Source organism: Artibeus jamaicensis, unplaced genomic scaffold (assembly GCF_021234435.1).
Source record: "Artibeus jamaicensis isolate MK-2021 breed Jamaican fruit bat unplaced genomic scaffold, CSHL_Jam_final contig_3126, whole genome shotgun sequence".
In the NCBI taxonomy this organism is placed as follows: domain Eukaryota; kingdom Metazoa; phylum Chordata; class Mammalia; order Chiroptera; family Phyllostomidae; genus Artibeus; species Artibeus jamaicensis.
In genome coordinates, this window is record NW_026521723.1 from 6,064,003 (window position 1) to 6,079,317 (window position 15,315).

General features: G+C 40.4%; 1 protein-coding gene across 13 annotated transcripts in view; it reads right to left on the reverse strand.

The window, feature by feature from the left end:
- The window catches only part of CD47 (CD47 molecule), a 51,888-nt gene extending 37,044 nt beyond the window's left edge, over positions 1 to 14,844 (reverse strand). For 4 of the 13 annotated variants that reach the window (XR_008391130.1, XR_008391129.1, XM_053663044.1 and 1 more), the window contains exons 1-2: positions 14,593 to 14,841; positions 1,879 to 2,226 (exon numbers count right to left, since the gene is read on the reverse strand). Coding sequence is in view for 10 of the 13 variants with exons in the window: in XM_053663044.1 (XP_053519019.1) it covers positions 1,879 to 2,226; positions 14,593 to 14,638 (394 nt within the window). In the remaining 3 variants the exon portion in view is untranslated. Of the gene's footprint in view, positions 1 to 1,878; positions 2,227 to 14,592 lie in introns of all 13 variants that reach the window. The other 9 variants (XR_008391128.1, XM_053663048.1, XM_053663046.1 and 6 more) reach the window with 6 other exon arrangements.
- Positions 14,845 to 15,315: the final 471 nt, after the last annotated feature.

The following is a 15,315-nucleotide window of genomic DNA, read 5'->3' on the forward strand; positions in this document are numbered from 1 at the left end:
TTACAGGCAAGAAGGGGCTAGAAAGAAGTATTCCAAGTCATGAAAAGCAAGGACCTACATCCAAGATTGCTCTATCCAGCAAAGCTTTCATTTAGAATGGAAGGGCAGATAAAGTGCTTCCCAGATAAGATCAGGTTAAAGGAGTTCATCATCACCAAGCCTTTATTATATGAAATGTTAAAGGGATTTATCTAAGAAAAAGAACATAAAAAATACAAACAGTAAAAGGACAGTGAACTCACAATTATTAACAACCACACCTAAAACAAAAACAAAAGCAAACAACTAGAACAGGAACAGAACCACAGAAATGGAGATCGCATGTAGGGTTAGCAACAGGGGAGTGGGGGGAGGAGAGAGGGGGGAAAAGTATAGAGAATAAGTAGCATAGATGGTAGGTAGAAAATAGACAGGGGGTGGGTAAGAATAGTATGGGAACTGTAGAAGCTAAGTAACTTATATGTAGGACCCATGGACATAAACCAAAGGGGGGGGAATGTGGGTGGGAGAGAATGTGCAGGGTAGAGCAGAGTGAAGTGGGAAAAATGAGACAACTGTAATGGCATAATCAATAAAATATATTAAAAGCCTTCTAAAATCTGCTAGACTGCTGTAACCCATCTCTCACCCATTCTTCACTGCATGATCATCCCGCTCGTTATTATATATACCTACCCTGGCTTCAGCAACTCAGTACCTTACTTCACAACATAAACATCCCAGCAACACAACTATTTGGGAAGTACTTTGGTTTACAAAGGGCTCACACACAAGGGGTCTCACTTGATGCTCACTAGACTATAGAGTGCATAAAAACAGGAATCTATTTTCATCCCCATTTTAGAGATGAGGTAACTTAGACTCAGTGAAGTCAATATAGTTAAGTTGCATAATAGGAGATATAATCAGATTTCCTGATTCCTCATCTTAAGCAATGTCAAGATATTCCATCAAACAAAACACTCCATTCCCAATCTGGTAACAGACTGGAAATGATAGAAGAATAGAAGGCAAATAGTTGATCCGACTGAACTGTCCGATGCCATCTAAAACAGAGGTTCTCAAAAAATTGTCTAATCCTGAGACCAGGAATACGTCTAGTGGTTCTAAATAGAGCTTTCAAAGCAGAAAGCCAGCATGCATCTATCTGTGGGTAAAGTAATCAGTTGGTACAGCAAGGAATAGATAAGTAAGCAGACTGTTTACTTCAGCTAACTTTCCAGCTTTATGAAACTCACCAAAGCAAATCTGTGAAGAATGGGCAGGATCGTGGTGCTATACCCAAGGCTGAATTCAAATTAATTACATTGGATCCCTCAATCTCCCACATCTTAGCCTCCCACCGCAAAAAAAAAAAAAAAAGACAGAGCATCGTAGCAAGGCTAAACAGAGGAAACCTCAAGGAAACATTATTATAACCCGATTTTTAATCTCTTGATTCTCCTTCTAATCGATTCTTCCTAGCTGGAACAAGGCTTTGACTTGTCAACCCTTGAACAACGTGTAGGTAATAAAAAATAATTGGAAGGAACCTGGAAAATTAATCACATGAAAGAAAGTACTTTTGATAGCAGCAAACAGAAATGCAGAGTGGATGACCTCAGGACTACTCACTCCAAAAGAATAGTTCTCAGATCAAAAGTTTGAGAACCATACAATATACAAATACCAAACAGCAAAGGAGTTTTGTTATGAAAAACAGAGAGCAAATCCTATAACACTCAACCTCAAAGCTGCTAAACATTCCATAAACATTTATTATTAATAGCCTATTTTTTGATTCCTAGGAGTTCCCAGCCCCATTTTGCCCCATTTCTAATTAGCATCAGGTTGCTGCAGGACAAATAACAGAAAAGGAAGCTTTTATAGAATGCTTACCTTCACGATACTTCAGTTCTATGATGGTTTCACCTTCTCTGCTTAATTCTGTTACTTCACAAGTGTAGTTTCCTGGGACAGCATCCTTCCTTTTCATCTTCAAAGCTGCAATGCCCTTTAGCAATCCAAGTTTGTTGATCTCGGCACTGCTGTAGCCTTCGCTGTGGTTGGAAACATCTCTATCTCCATCATAGATGAAAATCCAACTTTTCCCAAATTTCCACTTTAAATACATTTCTTTAAGGTTATCTGCCTCCACGTTATTAACAAAGCATGGGATGATGACAGTGTCATTGCAAGCGGTGTATTCTACAGATTTGACTGCATTAAATGTTAGCTGGGCTGAACCTGGAAGAGAAAAACAAATAGTCTCATTTTATTAGAGAATTCTATACTGTATTTTAGATATGCTACAAATCCTTAAGCTAAAAGAGCAATGATTCAATTGTTCACTTAAGTAAGCGGTGCACCTACAGAGAGAAGACAGGCAAGTTGAAAAAAAGAAACAAATTATTTTAATATAAACATGCACAGCTGGTAGACAAAACTGTAACTTTTCCTTCTTCATTCTCACTAATACAAAGTACACATTACCATACATCTTGGGAATAAACTCAGGAACCTGTGTTGGAAGATGCAAGCATCTAGCTTCCAGAACTTTGAAGTAACCATTACTGTTTGCTCAGGTATGTAGAAAAATATTTTCCTTACCATGGGAAATTTTTGAAGAGGAAATCAACCCAAATATTACATTCAGTCTCACCTTCTATATACTTTCTCCAAATAGGACTTGCTAAAGTGATATGAAGTTTATCTCTATCTTTATGTAGCATTTCCAAGAAATGTGGTGAGGTATTCTGTACTTCAATATAAAAAGTAAATCAGATAAATCACATCACATCTTTCCACTAAGATGAAAAATATTAGAAAGCCAAGGAAGAAAAATATTCTGTGTGGCTATTTCCCCATCGCAAAATACAGAGGGCAATAGACATTTTGTGTGCAAGTTTTATAAAGGATTATATACAATTAAAAGGCATTTTCTCACCCCCACTTTTCATTGAAACTATAGAAAAACAATTTCCAAATGAATTATTACTGGTATTCCTTCCTCGTAGAAACCACAAACCCCTCAAAATAAAGCTGAAAAACGAGTGGAAACCAAGAACAGATACTGCTCATAAATAGGGTGTATTCTATCTAACTCTTCTCAACAGGATAAACTACCATTTGTCATACGACATGGGGAATGGGAAAGTAAATGCGATCACTCATCTTCCATCTAAAATGTGCAAGACTGTGAAGAAATTGTGATTGTCTTCCACATTTTTCAGCCATTTACCAACACTTTTATCTAAGAAACTAGATGGTTTTTCCCTCAAAAAACAAAGCACTAACAAATATAAATAAAACGTCAACTCTAATAGTTCATCCTTATGATGTCTTCCTTCTATGTAAATTGGGAATAAAAATCAGGAGCACAGGATGTCGTTATTCAACACGCATGTTGAATAAATGTCCATTAAATTGAAAGCTAGGATGCATAGTTTTGGGGAACCGCCCTGCCTGGTTTCAGGAATTGTAACAGCCTCCCATGGCTAAGTGAGCGACCTCCGGACTGTGGCCACAGGAGACAAAGCTTGTCTCTGGCAGCAAGCGCTGCTTCTGCCCCTGCCCCCAAAGCATGGTCAATGTCCATGGCAGGTACGATGCCTCAGAGGAGGGGCAACCTAGGCCAGACAAGATCACTTGGGAGGACTTTGGGGTGGGGGGGCTGCAACAAGGAGGGAGTGATGGACCCTCATCCCCCTGGCTATTGTGACATAGCCCAAGTCCCCATTTCCGTCTGGGAGAAGCTCTTTCTGGCTCTAATCCATTTAAGCCTAAAAATCTTTGATGAGGAAGTCGGTGCAGCCCTGTGCTGGAAAGGGTGGGTATCCAGGGTAAATCAGGCATGAGAAAGAATGTGTAAAAATCCTGTGAAACCTGCTTTATTTAGAATGCTCTCATTTAAATGATAAGGGCCCAAGCAAGAAGTCTGTTCCACAAAGTTTTATGGCTCGTTAGCTATCTGACCCTGACTGAGAATAAGCCCTCATAGTTCTTTGAATGCTATCTATTGTTTGATCCTTACCTGTATTCTTGTGCAAACAAATCCGATAAAAGCCCCTTGAGGAAGGGGCTCTTGGCCCTTCTCCTTTGAGGGACGGGCCACCTCTCCTCCCCAAGCAGGTGATATGTTGGTAGTTTCACTTTCATCCATGGCAGACTGGGGGACTTTGCGGGCAAAGCTGCCCCCACACATAGTGAAATACAAATTGGTCAGTGTTCAGAAAGCCTGAGTACAAGTCCTATCTGTCACTTTTCGGTATGTGATCTTAAGCAATCTGCCTAACTTTTCCATGTCTTGGTGTATTCTCTGTAAGTAAGAGGATCAAAAATGAACAGTAGACTACATCGCAGAATAGTGGCGGGCGTCAAAAGAGAAAAACATATGGGCAAGCGCCCTCCAAACGATACCGTGCTACAAACGTACCAGGTAATACTATAAAAACTAGGTACAACAGCAGTTTTATATAATGAATGACCTATTGACCTTCTCTGACTAGCAGGTGCGAATGTTATATGAGTTTTCTGGGAATTTGCAGTCTGAACCAAGCTTGCGGGCATCCACAGTCGCTTCTTCCCAGTTCCCTGCATTTCTAGCCATCCAAATATTAGGAGGCCCCAGGCAAAACCTGGACTTCCAATTGCATTTTTCAAAACCATGGGGTTCAGAATTATTTCCCCTGAGAAGGAGGCTTTGAGAGAGAGGCTATAGAAAGTATACAAACAAGGAGACCGAAAAGTGGCTGGCTGTGATGTTGGAATTAGAAAAGAAAGAATGAGTCAGAAAATATGGAGAACAATTTTGTAATGGACAAAAGGATTTCTCAGTGTCTCTTCAGTGGAGCTCCGGGCATTGTCTGACAGGTCCTTCGGGAATATCTGATTTTACAGGGGCCTGTGCCTTTCACTGTGTTTGACTGAGGTATTTAACAACTGATGGTAATGCAAGTAATTCATGTTCGTAGAGATACAAATAAACTTTGTTCCGCAATTGATTTCCACCTGGTGGAAGACAGGATTTCTATAAATTACATTTTATTGCCCTAGGGATGTCGACCAATTTGCATATCTTCACAAATTCATTTCAGGATTCCTGATTGCCTATAAATGTGTCCGTTCTTCCAACGTTCTTTAAAAACTAAGATGGTCTCACCATCTTGCTGGTTTGCTTATTAATGCATGAAATAGAATCTTTGACACATGTTCACTTTATATTTGTTTGAGTCAAAGTATTACTTTCTAAAAATTACCCTTTAAGAAGAAAAGATTATCCAAAAAATTGATGGATCACCCCACCAAATGGAACAGTCAAGGAATTCTAAAGACTCCATATTTATTGTAGTCATTGCAAAGCAATTTGAAGTTAGACCAAGATGCTCCAAAACTCGCCATTTAATTCCTTGGTTATAAATAATCCAACAGGAAACTCACCCCTAGAATTGGCCCTTGGAAATCAGAATAGAATCATTAACCAGTACTTGGCCTCTTAGAGCCACGATAAATGTGCTATAAAAATGTCAAATACATGTGATATCTTTTGTGAGAGATCATGTTAGTGGCACAACATGAAACTTTAAAAAACCTATGTGGATGTATAGTTCTATAATTATAATAAGACAACAAAGGACATGAATTTTATAACCTCTCTGCACCAAGTATATCCCCCAAGTATATCATCATAGCAAGGGTATGGGCACTCTATTTTAGATTGTAAATACATTACATATTTTGCCTCATCAAAAAGTAAATGAACAAATAAATAAGTAAAAATAAAAATTATCCTTTAATAAGATACAAGAGCTCAGTTATCCTAGTGAACATTTTTTAGAAGGCTCAAGGTAAGTAAAAAGTAGTCACCAAACACTTCACAATTTCATAACTCATGCCCAGTGAATGAATTTACTACAGAATACAGGAAGTACTAATTGCACTTCATTATTTGCCGTAATAAAAAAAATCTTACAGCTAAAGCAATTTAAAAAGAATTAAGGCTGTCAATAAAACTCAAAAAAAATTGACATGGACAAACCAAAACCTGAATAAGGCTTGCACTAATAATTAATAAGTAAGGGTAGTCCAACAACATCACTCTACCTGCTGTTAACCACAACTTTATCTTCTAAAAACACTTATTAAAACACTGTTACATAATAAAATTATGATCTGGGTTTTCTTTTTGCCTACTGCATTCTGATGGAAGAGCAAAGTGAAGAAAAGATTTGAAATATAGAGAGAAAATAAGGGAACATAGATAATTAACATGAATGAGGAAATTCTGAATAATCAAGATAGGCTTATAGCAGTCTAAATCATATAGAAAGATATAAATATGAGCATCAGTGATGCAGAGTTACCAAGAAATTTTTTAAAAATGGGAAGATTATTTATATTAAATTCCCAAACTATTGGCCATTTACAATTTCTGTTAATGCAGATCACCAACTTAGACCACCTCCCATTCCACAGTCCTGAAAACAGATAATATGTAGTCGCCAAGAAGGCTCAGTACATGGAAGACACAGTCCACAGGTCCAGCTCAGAAATTTAAAAACTGCAGGCAACATTAACTGAGAATTATCTGATCTGAAACATTGTGATAGGATGTGAGGATACAAAGATGAAAAAAAGTATGAATTATCTTTGAAAAGCTTACAATTCTCACTTGGGAGAATGATATGTACCTTTTATAACACAAGGTTACATAAGTGCTATCCTTTCTGTATGAACAAAGAACTCTGGAAGGGCAGGAGAGTAATCAGTCTTACAGATTTCCAAGAAAATGTATGTTGCTACCAGGGGAACAACAGAAAACTGTTATAGTCCCCACCCATTAGGGTGGTCTACAATCTTTTAAAACATGATCCATGTAAATTTTCTCTCCTTTGTTAAGAGTTCTTAAATTACTCTCTGGCTGCAAGACTTATCGTATGTTCTCCAAAGCAGCCCTGTCCTTATTACTTAATTGAAATTGAATCCTTCAGATGAGAATCCAAAAGCTTCAAATACTCCCCAGCTATAAATTCACCTGCAACCCCAACAACCCACACCTGTCCCCCACCCACACTTCTCTTCAGAAATGAATCTCTTCACCTGAGATCAAGTTTCCATTTCTGCCTCCACACCTATCAATCTCCTCGAGGACTTTCCCTAGTTGATTATCGGCCTCCTACATCCCCCCATTCCATTTACATAAGTTTTTTTTTAAGCATTTAAAAAAATGCTTGAATGCTCACCAACTTTTAATGATCTCTGGTATTTCTCTTTCTCTTCCTTAGCATCCTAAAATAATAACTTTAAAACATTTCTTCACTTCCACTTCATTTCTTAAACCTCCACCACCTAGCTGCAATTTCTCCACCCCTACTTCACAACAGCTCTTGACAAAGTCACCAATAATTCCTTGTGAAAAATCAAATATGCATGGTTCACTTTCTATCTTAACTTCTCTACAGTTCTTGAGCCAGTGCGCAGGTCCTTTCTTGTTCTTGTCCCCTGGTCTCTATGATGTCTCTGAATTCCTAATTTCTTTCCATTGCTTAGTTTACCCATCCCAGCTTCCTTTCTTTATTGAAAACTATTCATTGATTCACAATAAACATCAGTGTTTCTAAAAGCTTCATATTCAGTATTGCCTTCCCCTCTTTAGTATTCTCCCATACTTCCTGGTTTTAACTACCTACACACATTTTAACTTTTTTACAAAATACGTTTATTGATTTTTAGAGAAAGAGGAAAGGAGAGAGAGAATTGAGAGAGAGAGAGGCATTGATGTGAGACAGAAACATCAACGCGTTGCCTCCCATATGCGCCCCCAACCCAGGATCAAACCTGCAACCTAGGTATGTGCCCTAACTGGGAATCAAACCAACCTTCTGGTATACCAGATGATGCTCCAACCAACTGATTCACACCAGCCAAGGCAATTACCTACATATTTTTTATTTAACCAGTCCTGCCTTTCTCCTTAAGACCTGGGAAAGCCAACTGTCTGCTGTGCATTTCTACTTGAACGTACTACCTTTAATTCAAAGTCAACATGTCCAAAAATCAATTCACCTTCTCCCTACCCTTCTTCCAAATCCTCACCTCCCTAATGTATATTCTATTATCTACTAGTCAATCAGACCTAGACCTAAGAATCATACTAGATTTTTTCCTCTTTTTTAGCCCTGGAGAATTTTTGGTGGACTTGGCCTATTTACCAGTTCCTAAATCCAATGTCTGCTTTATGAATGAATTAGACATTCATCACTTCTGCCTTGAACTACTGCCATTTACATGGCTCCCTGACTCCAGTCTCAACATTTCCCCACCCCAGCCCCCATGTATTTTCCACAGTTCCCAAAAATAAATGTTCTAAATGTAAATGTGCACACCCTTCTCTTTTCTCAGGCTAAATTCTAAGTGTATTAATACGAAATACAAACTAGGTCCTCCAGATCCTGTCTAGCCTCACCTCCTATCCTTCTTCATTTCCAAACCAAAGTCCAATCACAATGACAGTCTCAAAATCCCATAAATATGCATTTGTACTTTCATATCCATGTCTTTGCACACATTCCCCCAGCCCAAAAAGGCCCATACCCTTCACTGGGTATACAGGTAAGAGCACATACTTTGGAGTCAGACCCTGGCTCAAGACTTAGTCCCTCCTGGATGCAAATTATTGATGCAAACCTTAGGAAAATTATTTAACCTCTGCACCTCAGCTTCCTCATCTATATAAAGTGAATAGTGATAGTATATACACCTCATAGAGATTTTGTCAGGACTTAATGTGATAAGGACCGTGAAGTTCCCATCACAATGTCTTTCACATACATAGCAAATGCTCAGTACATGGCAGCTAGAGTTGAGCAACTCTGGCTCTTCCTGCTAAAGGACAGTTGAGAAGTTTAGCGCTGTTCCCCTTCTCTACCACTACTCAGCTGTACTGATCCTCTCTTTATTGCTCCCATCATCCCCTACCCAAGCCTTGTCACTGCCCTTATTACTGAACCTTGTATTAATGCTGGACTTTACTGGTCTCCCCATTAGGCTCAAATGGCAGAAAAGGAAGGACAATGTCATCATTTGGTATCCTATGGATTTAACCCAAGGTCCAGCAAATAGAACTCAAGATATTCTTTATGAATGTAAAAAAAAAAAGTATGAATCTCAAGAAAGGAAATATCAAAAAATCACATCAGGGAGGATTCATTTCGCTTCCATGTTTCAAGAGAATCCTCCACTTCTTCTAGAACCTGATTATGGGATCATGAAGCTCTACTATTTCAGTAGAAAATCTCAATTAAGTCAGCTGCAGGTGAGATGGAAGAGTTCCTAAAAATCACATGAGTGTACCAAAGGATGACCTCCCTAGAGGGTGATGTTTAAACTGGGTCCTGAAGGATGAGCAAGAGTGTTATGGACAAGGATGGGCTTCCTAGGCAGAGCAGTAACATGCACAGAGGAAGAAAGAGAATAAATAACTGGAAGATTATTCAGGTGATCCCTAGAAAAAGGGACTGGAAAAGATGGTTAAGAAATACTGAAAGGCTTCCTTGAATAGGATTTTGAGGAGTATGGACTTGATAAAATAAGCAACAGCAAACCACTCACATTTATTTACACTTAAATGAATAATAAAGCAATATGATGGGTGAATTGAAGACAGGAAGGGAGACAAGAATGGGGAACCCACTAAGAGATCATTGCAGTAGTCCAGGTAAATGACAGCTGGAGAGAAGGCCAAACATTACAGTAAATAAATAAATAAAATCAATGTAAATCAAATGTAAGAAGTAAGAGGAAAGAAGAGAAAAGAGTTAAGGTTGTTAATCAAAATAGGATGTGTAACCAGTTAGATTGTGGCTTAACTGCAGAGAGAAAAGATTTAGAATATTTAGGGGAAAATATTCTTTTAATATTTAATAGGCCAAGTATTACAGTACCGGTGGTACAATGAAATGGAGATGTCCAGTAGACCCCAGGACATATGGATCTAGGATTAAGAAAAAAGGCTGGAGCTCTAAAGACTTGGGAATCACCAAGAATATAGCTGATAATTGAAATCAGGAGCATAAACAAGATTGCCCAGACAGTCTTCGCAAAGCAATAGAGCAAGTACCAGAGAATTAAATGTTGGGGAATACCAATGTTCATGGGGCAAACAGTTAAAAAGGAATAAACTAAGGAAGCGTGAAGTAGTGGGAGAAGCAGATGAGGCAGCAAAGAACTCCAGCGCAGACATCAAGGAAGGGTCTTGATATGGACAAAACAGATGTCAAATGGGATAAGTACAAACAGCCTCTAGATTAAAAATCACATTAGCTTCTTTATCTGTAGCAATGTCCATAGACTAGTGAGATCAGAAGTCGGACTGCATTTGGGAAGTCAATGGGAGGGGAGAAAGAAGGGGCAATTATCCCCTCAATAAACACGGAGGCTAACAGAGCAGAGAGAGAAGGCGATAATGGTAGGAGTTGGAGGCAGGGACAAGGGCAAGATTTGTTTTGGTTCTTCTTGCTTGGTTCTTAATATGGGATAAAATTTGAGCACGTCTGCAAGCTCAGGTGAAAGAAACAATAGAAAAGGAAGGATCTAAGATAGAACACTGATGAATTAAACTGGTTAGGTCTCCAAGATGGTGGAAGTGCAAGAGCTGTAGACAAGTGATCTTTTCCCTAAAAGGGTGAATAGGTATACTTCTGACACTGGGTGAGAAAGGATAAAGAGACAAAGGCTACCTAAGATTTTATAGATAAATTTAGAAACGATGGGAGGGAAGTCGAGACAGCCTACACCACACACCATACTTCTTTTTGTAGCAGAGTAGGAAGTTAATTATCTGCTTGGAATGGATGTTTAGGAATGGGGTAAGAAGGCCCAGCAGTCACTACATTAAATGAAGCAAAGCTCGTGAGTAAAGATACCTTCTAGAAGTGAATTCTGTTTGCCATCAGACCTTGACTCTGGTATAAAAATGAGGGCCGCCAATGGAATTGGGTTAGAATTATGGTAAAAAAAAGGAGGACTTAGTCAGATTGCTGCTCAGTAGAGATCAAATAAGGTCTGGAATAAAGTGGGGGTGTGCACAAAGTGTTTAGTTCTGGCTCAGAGTAAGCCCTCACTAGATTTTGAAGCGGCCTTACAAGAACTGAAGTGGTTGACCTAGAATTACAGGGAGAAGGGCAGTTTAAAGTCAGCGTCATACAGAGTTAAGGCCTTATCAAGCACTTAAAACATATTAAGTACCACTGAAGGATAAAAACAAAAAAATCCCTACCATCTATAAACTACATTTTATGTTATTAAGGGGTACAGGGTCTGAAAGTTGTCGCTGTGTCCAAGAGGGCCTTGTAAAATGCTTGGAGCATAACGAGGGCTCAAACTTCGCTTGAAACAAAACAAAACAAAAAAGCAATTCTGACAGACCCTGCACTTGCCAATTTCCCTGCCTTGTCTTTTAACCCGTGAGTGTGACATGTATTCAGATATGCACAACTATTCTCAAACCCTGGGGCTGACCAGATTCTGAGTTGTATACAACTGCTCTGTGGATATGGGGTGAAACAGAGAAGGGTGAAGCTTCTGATTCCTGTTTCTCTCCACACAACCACAAAGAGAGAAAATCCAGGTTCTATTGTTTTAAGTCTAGGTCTGTCCGAATCAAATTTCCTGGTGCTCTGTATCTTTTACTTTAGTATTACAATGAGCTCAGCCACATTGACCTGCACTAGTATTCGTATTCTTTTATCATAGAAAAAATATCTGTGCTAGTACCAGTCAAAGTACCTTATGACAACCTAAGAGTGCATTATGTTAGGCTCAGACATAAGATATAAAAATGTTGAGTATTTTATTTTGCATAAAAAGCTATGATAGTAAAAACTTAAAAGATGGGGAAATGGCTTTATGAAAACTGTGTCACAAAAGTAACATTAATGTATTAAAAGCAATGCCTATACTAGCAATAGCTGGATTGACATGAAAGAATACTGACTTAGTTTTAATAATATAAGTGATAAGTTTGAATTTAGAATATTTATCAATTTTGGGAAAAACACCTATTCTCATCTTTAGAATCTGGCCTATGAAATCTCCATTAACAACTCAGTGGCAAAGATAAAACATCTGCCAAAATACTGATGACAGCATGAGCCATCCCCTGATGGCAGACGTTGAGTATGAGGCTCTGACACACTGCCTCCAGACTGCTGGGGCGGCCCCATCCATAGCTACTTTAAATAGGCATTTACTTCCTTAAAATGGCAACTTCTGTTTAAAAGTAATGTATTTTCTGAGGAGAAAACATTTTCTTTTAAGCAAGCCAAATTACTACTAGACTTAGACAATAAACATGTTTTTTTAATCATGTGTACCCTTGCTTTCAAAAACTCACTTTGAAAAATGATTCAACCACTGACAGTTTATATACGGCCATTATTTGAGTATGGTTTTATTTACCAGTTCGTGAATACCACTGGAAACGTTGATGTGCTTTTAAACAAAGTACAATTGAACATATGGGATGGAGGGGAGGAAAGGAGCATAATAATTCATTCTGCATCTTGTAAGCCAACACAGGGGCTTACAGTTTGCCTGTAATTAGATCAAATGGGCATTTTAGATACCTTATTTCACTACAAAGATGAACTGGAAATGCCCAGGAAATCCCCTTTGATTACCATTTACAAGAAATTAAAAGCAAAACCAAAGATCAAGTATAAATGAATGTACAAATCCATGCACTTTCTTACTCATTCTAGATTCTAAATTCAGTCTCTCAAATACCTTGCTTTGGAATTACTTGTGTTCTGAGACTGTTAACATCTATTCAGACATATCCTTTTAAAATTAAATATTAAACACACACACAAAAATCCACTGTACTTCATGGCAAATACTATCACTTCCTTGTTTATACTCAACATTTAACAGAACCCAAATATATAATGACTCTATTCTGTTTTTTATTTTTTCACATTATTGACTAACTACAATAAAATACCATAAATTCTCAATTCTATGACTCTATAGGGACTCGGGCACACTAATATTAATTGTGAATAGTGTTAATTGTACATAATCTTAACTCTTACTAAAGGAGGCCTAACAGAATTCCTATCCCCCAAAGTACCATTCCAGCAGTTCTTTCTAATTTACTTGAAAACAGATCCCTGTTTTTAAAGCAGTACATAATTTATAGTTTTTATTCTTCAGATTAGCTTTTGATGCCTACAGTATGAATTAGTGATACTTTATCACAAATTTATAATCTCATTCAACATGCTTTCTGATCAGAAGACAGGTGTCTGAAAGCACTATTATTTTAGCTATTTTTATAGTAATAGCAACAAATCATTGATGATAGTGACAGAAAACACTACTTTAATGTCAACTATTTAGGAAAGAGATACAATGATTATTAAGTTCCAACATCCTAGGATATTCAGAGAGTGGGGAAAGTGGTAAGCAGGGTCTTAAGAGCATCTTCAAAGCAGCTGAAATCACAATCCTTAATGAATGGAACAGTGAAACTAATAATCCATTTGAGTTCTAATCAGTTTAGTATTGTAGAATTAAATATGACAATTGCGTGTAACTGTTACTCAAACTCAATTTGAATCTTACAAAAAGTTCACAAAAGGAGCTACCTAAAGAAGCCACAAAAACTCCTATTCTTTCCTCAGTTTTTACAAAGCACCCCCCTTTTTTTTCCTTAAATACATTCTGAAAGCTTTAGGGTCCAAGACGCTTTCGGGGTGGAATCAACACCACATCTCACTTAGCTGCAAATACGTTTTGACTAAGGGTTATCGTCTTCATATTTCAAGCGAAATCTATACTGCTGTTAAACGTTTCCCAAAAATAGAGCGGGGAAACTTGAATGTGCAATTTGGACTGTATTAACGTGGTTGGTGTGGCGTGGGGGTAGCGAGAGTTTCCAGGAAGCCTATTTCTAGGGTTTAATATATATATATATATATATTTTTTAAACGGCCAGAAGATTCTTCTGATTAAATGGTGGGTTGTAAATAAAACTTAATTGTATCCATTATGCCCCCTTGACTTCTGTGCTCAAGGGAGAGGGCAAATAGGAACAAAACAAAACAAACGAACAAACAAAAACCCGTCTTGCAGACTTCGCCAAAATGCGCACTTCCATCGCAAGAGGCCCGGGCTCTCCCACTCTCCCTCCTTCATCCCCACGCACTGAAGCACTGAGGAGGGAAGAGGGGTGCGAAAGAGGGGGGACCGCAACAGCTGCCACCCACTCGCCTCCAATCGCTCCCTTTCTCTCTACAGTTAATTTGCACTGGGGGAGCAGGGTTTGGAGTCTTCCTCGCTGTGTGCGTCTGGAGGCGGAGAACGCGGGAAGGAGATGAGCCCTGCTGTCACCCCTGGGAAGATGAGGAGGGAAAGAGGAAGGAAGGGGGCGTCTCATTACCCGCGGGGCCCTCCCACGTTCGTCTAGGGGCGTGCAGGGCCCTCGCATCCAGTACCCCGGCCACCCTCCCCAGGGCACCGCGGAACCAGCCGGGGCACAACGCACACGGCCGCGGGGGCGCCGCGGAGGCGACGAGGCGCGATCCGCAGAGCCAGGATCTAGGGGCCACTCACCGCAGCAAGCCGAGCTCAGCAGCAGCAGCACCACCAGGGGCCACATCTCCGCGCCCGCTGCTGCTGCCGCCGCCACCGCTGCTGCTGCTGCTGCTGCTACTGCCGCCGCCGCTGCCTCCGCCGCCCTCGTCTGGAGCAGCCACCTCCGTCACAGTCAGGACCCTGTGCCACCGCCTGTCGCAAGCAGGACCCACCGCCCAGGCTGCCCGGCCGCGCGCACGCGAGCTCCGGCTTCGGCGCGCACCCGAGCGCCCGCTCCGCACACCCGCTCCCGGCGCGCGCGAGCCGCGCACGCGCACTCGCCCTCGCCCAGCCCCGCCACCGCGCCTGCTGACGCGAGTGGTCCCCATTCGCGGAGTCGCGTCTACGCTGTCCCCCGGCTCGCCGAAACCGGGAAGTGGCAGAGGCCGGGCTTCCCGGGCACGCCCCGCCGCACCCTCCACCACCCCGCGCCCGGCCCCGCATCGCCGCCTGCCACCGGAGGCTGGGCTTGGGTTCCAGCGCTCACTGGGGGCCTGACTGCCCCCGCGGCTCCCCGAGTCCCCTGCCTGCCTCTCCACCGCCCTGGGCCCCGCTGTCCTCCCTCCACCTCCTGCTCTTGCTGGGAAAATGGATTCAAAATGTGGCTCCAAGCCATAACATGAACAAGGTCTTTCAATATCTCACTGAATTACACAGGCCATATCAATCACACCGAAGCGAAGCCCTTTTAAAACTACCTGC